The sequence below is a fragment of the Portunus trituberculatus genome, chromosome 23 (genome assembly GCF_017591435.1).
Source record: "Portunus trituberculatus isolate SZX2019 chromosome 23, ASM1759143v1, whole genome shotgun sequence".
Lineage (NCBI taxonomy): Eukaryota > Metazoa > Arthropoda > Malacostraca > Decapoda > Portunidae > Portunus > Portunus trituberculatus.
The window spans coordinates 6,240,001-6,247,500 of NC_059277.1; the positions used below are offsets into that span (position 1 = coordinate 6,240,001).

General features: G+C 40.9%; 1 protein-coding gene across 8 annotated transcripts in view; it reads left to right on the forward strand.

Moving 5' to 3' along the window:
- LOC123507657 (cyclin-dependent kinase 17-like) overlaps positions 1-7,500 on the forward strand; it is a 91,060-nt gene that overhangs the window by 60,191 nt on the left and 23,369 nt on the right. For 2 of the 8 annotated variants that reach the window (XM_045260746.1, XM_045260748.1), the window contains exon 2: positions 481-2,139. The exons of 5 other annotated variants lie outside the window; for them this stretch is intronic. In XM_045260746.1, the coding sequence (XP_045116681.1) occupies positions 2,001-2,139 (139 nt within the window). In that variant the 5' untranslated portion in view covers positions 481-2,000. The remainder of the gene's footprint in view (positions 1-480; positions 2,140-7,500) is intronic. One more of the 8 variants, XM_045260747.1, reaches the window with a different exon arrangement.

The following is a 7,500-nucleotide window of genomic DNA, read 5'->3' on the forward strand; positions in this document are numbered from 1 at the left end:
AGAGAGAGAGAGAGAGAGGTTACATAGGTGGGTTGGTGGGTCGATGAGTGGGAAGGAGAGGTAACGTGTGTGTGTGTTTGCGTGTGTGTGTGTGTGTGTGTGTGTGTGTGTGTGTGTGTGTGTGTGTGTGTGTGTGTAAGGGAGAGATGCTGGTAGGTGGTTATGGGAGGGAGGGTGAGAGGAAAAGGGTGGATTTGTGTTTCTAGGGTGAGAGAGAGAGAGAGAGAGAGAGAGAGAGAGAGAGAGAGAGAGAGAGAGAGAGGTGACGTACACAGGGATTTGAGTCTGTTTTTAAAGAGAGAGAGAGAGAGAGAGAGAGAGAAAATATCGTAATTGTTTGTATACACTTAACTACACACACACACACAGACACACAGACACCTGGTCAGTCAGCCCTCACCTTGGCTTCCACTCACCTGTGCACACCTTTTTACCTGGCCACACCCACACCTGAGTGACCTTCCCGCCTCTTCCTTCTAGGCTTGAGGTCACCTGTCGAGGAGTTAATTAGTAAAGGTGATGAAAATAATGAACGAGGAATAAGAAAAGATACCAGGAATAATAATAAAAAGTTTGATATGAGTGTGAGAAAGGAGAATTGTGAAAGAACAGTAAGAAAATGGAAAAGTAGGAAATAATGAAAAAGGAGTGGAAGAACAGTAAATAAGGTATGAAAGATAACAAACACCAAAGAAAAAGCAAGTAAAAGAAGCAAAGGAGGAATATGAACTGAAAGAACAGAATAATATAAATAGAAAAATATAAGAAAAGGTGAATTTTGTCAAGATTGTGTACTTAATACCACTACGAGCTCACAACACCTTCACAACAAGTTTACAAGCCCAGCAATACGAGGGAAGGCAGCAAGACCTTTCCAAGTCACTCACTCACTCAATACTCACTCCCTCACTTACTCACTCACTCACGCTTCTGTTTGTCGCTCAAGTCGGTGCATGACGAAGCTAGTCAGTCAATCAGTCAACAAGTCAATCAGTCAGTCAGTCTTTCTTGTCTCTCTTTATTTCTTCCTTTACTACATATCTCATTCTCTTTAGTTCTTGGTCACTCCCTTCCTCCTTATCTCCTGTCACGTGTTAATGATTCCCTACGTCCCCTCCCTTGTAGAAATCTGACACACACACACACACACACACACACACACACACACACACACACACACACACACACACACACACACACACACACACACACCGCAGTCAGTACGCCAAGACACCAGTAACTTTAAGAAAACATCCCAGTAATCTAGGCAGTAAACACAAGAGTAACTAGTAAACACAGAAGGAAACACAGCCTTCAGCAAACACTAGTGTACCCAGTGAGTGTCAGCGAGGGTACCAGCACGCCGCCATCCCGGTAAACACAACGCTAGGTTAACTCGCCCTAAGCTAGCCTCACGGAAGCCACCTGGCGTAAACACACACTAACCTCGTGTAAACAAGCCTTCCCTTCCTTCCCTTGGCCTTCCCGCACGCTAGTCCCTATACGCTGCGTCCGGAGAGGAAGCCGCGGCGCCTCCTTATCTCTGACACGTGGGGTTATCTATCTGCCCGTCACTGGCGTCACTGTCTTGAGCGATAGCAGTAACTTGTGGTGTGTGGTGTGAGGTGCTGTGAGTGCCTGTAGTGCTGAGTGCCGCTGTACCTCTATACCGCTCCCTGCCTACCTCCCGCCTCGTCCCTGTGCCCAAGGACCATGAGACAGGCAGTGCTCCAGCGGCCCACCACGCCCCGGGCCCCCGTCTGTGTGTAGCGCGGCTGTAGCGTCCCCAGTGTGGCCGGGATGTGTAGATGATGCGGCACCACACTACTCAACCCCCGTCCCGCCCGTCCCTCCCGGCGCCCGCTCATCGCCGCCATGCACAGCTGACCTGCTGACCTGCGCTGATTGCTGAGCGTGGCGAGGACGTGACCCGTAGAGGCAGGTTCCTCCCTCCTCCTGTTCTGTCTCCTCCACCCCTCGTCGCCTCGTCCTCCGCCAACATGTTGCACAAAAGCTCCACCTTCAGCTCCTTCACCTCCGGCACCGCCAAAATCGGCTCCTGGTTCAGCCACATCGGCGACAGGCGGCGGAAGACCTCCGCCAACTCCGTCCTCAAGACCTCCAAGTCCCTCCAGCTAGGTGAGTCCCGCCACACCCCTCACACCCTCACACCCACATCACCAGGGCCTGCATACAGGAACACTTACTCTCTCAATGCGACTGTTTTGAAAGGTCACAGAGATGATTAGCGGGGTTTTCACATGCGTTTCTCTTGCTGGTATATAATTTTCGTTGATTTGTCATTTAAACTATACAAACACCCGTAAAAACCATTGTAGCATTAACTAGAGTCTTTTGAAGTAATGGAGGTACGGCGCAGGAGTGTTTCAGAATACGGACCCTAGTAGGCTCTCAAACGCTTATCTGCTACACTGACACTACTTTCAAAAGACTCTAGTGGAAGTTTTACTGAGTTTTTAGGGATGTGTTTACGATTTCAGTGACAGATTAGCATGATTTCTACACTGCTGATAGGAGAAACACTCGCGAGAACCTGAGTAATCATTATCTAGCATTATCAGGCCTTAGTCTCCTCACGTGGTGGTCCTCGCCTCACCACACACAGCCTGCCACTCGACGCCACTCGTACGGGAAGAAAATTACTGCATGTATTTCACAGATTGCTCATGATATCCTTGTGTCTTTACTCATGTTGTTTTGTATGGTCTCAGAGGTGATGGTTTGAATATATACTGTAATTTTTCCGGTAATTCTTGTATTTTTTCTCGTGTTTTAGTTTCGTAGGCTCTCAGAAGTTAGATATTTTTAATTATTATTATTATTATTATTATTATTATTATTATTTATTTTTTATTTATTTATTTTTATTTATTTATTTTTTTTTTTTTTTTTTACGTTATTCTTGTGTCAGTTTTAGTGCCAAAGGCTTCTGAAAACGATGAATGGAATAGCTAAATGTTTACAGAAGTTCTCATCATTATTTAAGCGTTTTTACTTGTATATCAATGCTGTAGGTTCTCAAAACTGATAGATTAAAGACAGATACAACAATTTTACTTTTTCTTTTTTTTACAATGTTGGCTTTTCACGGGAATTTTTTTTAGCTTAAGGAGGTATTTTTTGAGTACCTCCTATCTAACTATCTATTTCTTTTGTTTGTACTCGTGTTTCACTGCGGCAAACTTCCAAAAGAGACAAATTAACCCCCTGAATAACCATGGCGCATTTCCATATTCATTCTGCTTACTATATGGTGGTTTGATGCACCTTCAGAAACTTTAGTGCGTGATTAAAATAGTGAAGACTGTCCCCATCAACCTTCTGACCTCCATAGACCCTTCTTAATGTCGATAAAATGGTTTAATCGCACACAAATCTCAATGTTAAAAAATGTGACCCGGTACTGAAGGGGTTAAAGACGACACAATAGTTACCTGACCAGGATACCGATGTAAACAGATCAACTAACAAGTGGCGTGTCTTAACTCGAGTGTGCGGTGATGACGAGAGGCACGTGACCACTCTCACCACATGACGCACACTGGTTCAAGAGTCAAGAGTTCCCTGATAGACCCTTTCCGTGAGCCGCCCGCCGCCCGCCGCCCGCCGCCCACCAATCTTCGACTCCCACGCCCTGTAGTTGATTCACAAGTGGCCGTCAAATAACCCACTTCCAGATCACATTTTCTCACCTTTTAGCTTCTCCTCGGCCCACTTCATGCTTGGCCCGTCTGTATTTATTTTATTATTATATATATATTTTTTTTTTTTATTTATTTAAGAGGGAAAAACTGGCCCGTCCTTTTTTTTTTTTTAGGTAAGAGGGAAAAAGTGGCCCGTCTTTGTTTTTGTTTTTTTATGTAAGGGAGAAACTGGCCAAGGGCAACATAACACGATGAAAAAAGGCTCACTTATTCGCCAGTCCCCTTGCAGGTCCGAGAGTTAGCCAAAATAAAGGGATAAATGTCTTGAAACCTCCCTCTCTTAAATGAAGTCAAGTCAGGTTTTCCTTCCTAAATATGCGCTTTTCCTGCTACTAAACTTTCTTCATTCTCTTTTTTCGTGTTTTCTCCATGTTTCTCTTCACTAGATTTCCTTTTCCATCTTTCCCTCCATCTTTTCTTACTGCTAAATTTCCTTCATCTTTTCCACGTCTTGTTTCCTCCATGTTTCTCTTCTCCAGACTTTCCATCTTTCTTTATTGCTTTCTTCCGTGCTTCTCTCCCTCAAGCTTCTTCCTCCATCTTTCTCTCCTCCACAAGTTTCCCTCCCACGGTACTCCTCGTCTCTACCGCTAATTATCTTCAAGTTTCCTCCATCTTTATCGACTAGTTTTCCTCTCTACTTCCAACCTTCCTTCATCTTCCCCTACTCTAAAGTTTCCTTCCATATCTTTCTCTATATCAAACCAATCGGTCAGTCGGTCGGTCAGTCAGTCAGTCAGTCAGTCAATCATTCAGTCAGTTAATCATTCGGTCAGTCAGTCAGTCAGTCAGTCAGTCGGTCATTCAGTCAGTCAGCCAAAAACCAGAATTTTTTTCCTTAAAGGGCCCATTCAGTGTGTGTGTGTGAAGTGTAGTGTAGTGTAGTGCAGTGTAGTGTAATGTTCAAAACCTGCCAGCACACACACGCACAGACACGCACACACGTAAGCACACAGCCTCATTTCCTCTCTGCATGCCTTGCCGTCTATATTGGAAAGTTGAGAGGGGAAAAGCACGAGAATGTTTGGAAAGTGTTCGAGTTTTGCTCCTTTCCTTACCACTTTTTTTCCTTCCTCCGCCCACCGTTTTTCCTCCGCGCCTTTCCAATACAAATGTCATGGTGCGTGCTTTCCTTCCCTCACTCCTTTCCTCTCCTCGACCCGGGAAAAGCACAAAAACTGTCCTCGCAACTTTTCTCCCTGGCGAAATATGGAAAAAGATTCGAAACTTTTCCCAAACTCAATTTCTGGAGGATTTAGGCTGGAAATGTTAAAGGGGAAAGGGTTTTGTGTTGTGTTGTGTTGTGTTTGTTTTGTTTTGTTTCGTGTTGGTTTCTCTGCAAGTTTTTGGTGTGGAAATTGAAGTTTGTCATTTTTTTTTTATTGTTTATTAATATTTAATCATTTTTTTATGATTTTTTACGTATTTTTTTGTTTGTTTATTTACTTTTGAAACGTAAAAATTTGTGTATTTTTTCCTTTACATTTTTTAGTAAGAATTTTGAGTTTTTTTTGTGATTTTTCAGTAAGAATTTTGAGTTTATTAAAATTTCTGGACATTTGACTCAAGAAATGTTGAGTTTATTGACATTTTTTTACATTTTCGAATAAGAATTTTGAGTTTATTAAAATTACTGACATTTTACACAAGAAATTTTGAGATTATTTGTTTTTTTGGACATTTTCGAATAAGAATATTGAGTTTATTAAAATTATTGAAGATTCTACACAATAATTTTTGAGTTTATTACATTTTCTATGCCAAAAATGTCACGTGTTATTATAATTCATGTAGATTTAATGCTACGAATTTATGATGTTAATTATTCTAAGTAGCCAAAAAATATTAGTTTGGATATAGATTCATTTACTTCATTAACTTTACAACTGACTCTTCCATTGTTTAGGTCACGATTTTAACTCCTCCTCCTCCTCCTCCTCCTCCTCCTCCTCTTCTTCGGCTTGTTATTTTCCTCGTACATTCGTTTTTTTTTTCACTTTCATTCTTATCTTGTATGGTTCTCCTCCTCCTCCTCCTCTTCGGCTTGTTATTTTCCTCGTACATTTGTTTTTTTCACTTTCATTCTCGTTTATGTATCTTATCTTGTATGGTCCTCCTCCTCCTCCTCCTCCTCCTCCTCCTCCTCCTCCTCCTCCTCCTCCTCCTCCTCCTCCTCCTCCTCCTCCTCCTCCTCCCTATTATGTGTAACCTTATAGATAGATATGTAGAGTTCACCGTAGGGTGAATAATAGAATCTCCTTTCATCCTTTCCTGTGAAAATTCCATGTCAGTTTTTCCATACTGCATGGTACTTTTCCAAGCTATTTTCCATGCCAGCGAAAGCTGGAGGGAGTGGTGGGTGGGGAGGAGCCTTCTCCAGTACTGTCCTGTCTCTCTCATCTGTAGCCAGTTAGAAGTAGTTACCAAACAGCCTCGAAAGGACCAACATGTCTGTTGCTGTTTGGCTTTCCTTTGTATTCCTCCTCCTCCTCCTCATCATCATCATCATCATCAACATCATCATCATCAACATCATCATCATCATCATCATCATCATCATCATCATCACTTCACTCCTGACCTCAGACAAAGAAGAAGAAAAGAGTGAATCTTGTGTTTCTTTGGGTGTGTTTTGGTTGTTGTGTTGTTTTGTTTTGATGTTGTTGTGAATTTCGTTTATTTTTCCCTTGCTTTTTTTATTTCGTGTTGTGGTTTGGATGTTTGTTTATTTTCTGGTTTGTTTTTATCATTTTTATTCATTTGTCTATTTTATTTATTTATTTATTTTTATTGTTTCGTTTTCATTGTATATTGTTCGTGTTTTTGTTAATTGCCTGATAAAATAAAAAAAGAAAGTAAAAAAAATTAAAAAATGAGAAAAGAATAAAAGTAAAGGAAAAGATTTAATTAATGTGTGGTTTTTGTTTCATATTTTTACCGTTCTGTTTTATTTACTTGATTTATTTATTTTATTTTTTTATTTTACTTAATCTCTCTATTTATCTAACAATTTGTCTGTTATATTCACCGAAACTGGAGAGAGAGAGAGAGAGAGAGAGAGAGGAACCAACAGTGACTCACTCAACATACGTAATTTTATCACAAAGTAAATTAATATCTTCTTACATTCAACTTTTTTTTTCTTTTTTTTATGCATATTTTTGTCACCATTCTTGGAACCACCAGTGAATTAACTTTACTCTTTATTTTATGCTAATAGTAGTAGTAGTAGTAGTAGTAGTAGTAGTAGCAATAATATATAAATGATGCTCTAGTAGTAGTAGTAGTAGTAGTAGTAGAAGAAGTATTAATGACAATAATAGTAATGCTAATAATAATAATAATAATAATAATAATAATGATAATGATAATAATCCACACCAGGAATAAAACAGAGAGGCTTCTATATTTATGAGAAATCGTGATATTTACAGAAGTTACGTGTCTGCGTGTTTAGTTGTGTGTGTGTGTGTGTGTGTGTGTGTGTGTGTGTGTGTGTGTGTGTGTGTGTGTTTCTCTTATCTGCTCGTGTATCTTTCTCAGTGTATCTTTGTATCTTCATATGTCATTCTCTCTCTCTCTCTCTCTCTCTCTCTCTCTCTCTCTCTCTCTCTCTCTCTCTCTCTCTCTCTCTCTCTCTCTCTCTCTCTCTCTCTCTCTCTCTCTCTCTCTCTCTCTCTCTCTCTCTCTCTCTTATCGATCCAGCAACACGCAACGTCTGAATACATAAGAGCGTGCTAGTTCCCTTATCTCACCCTTGCCTCACCCTAACCTT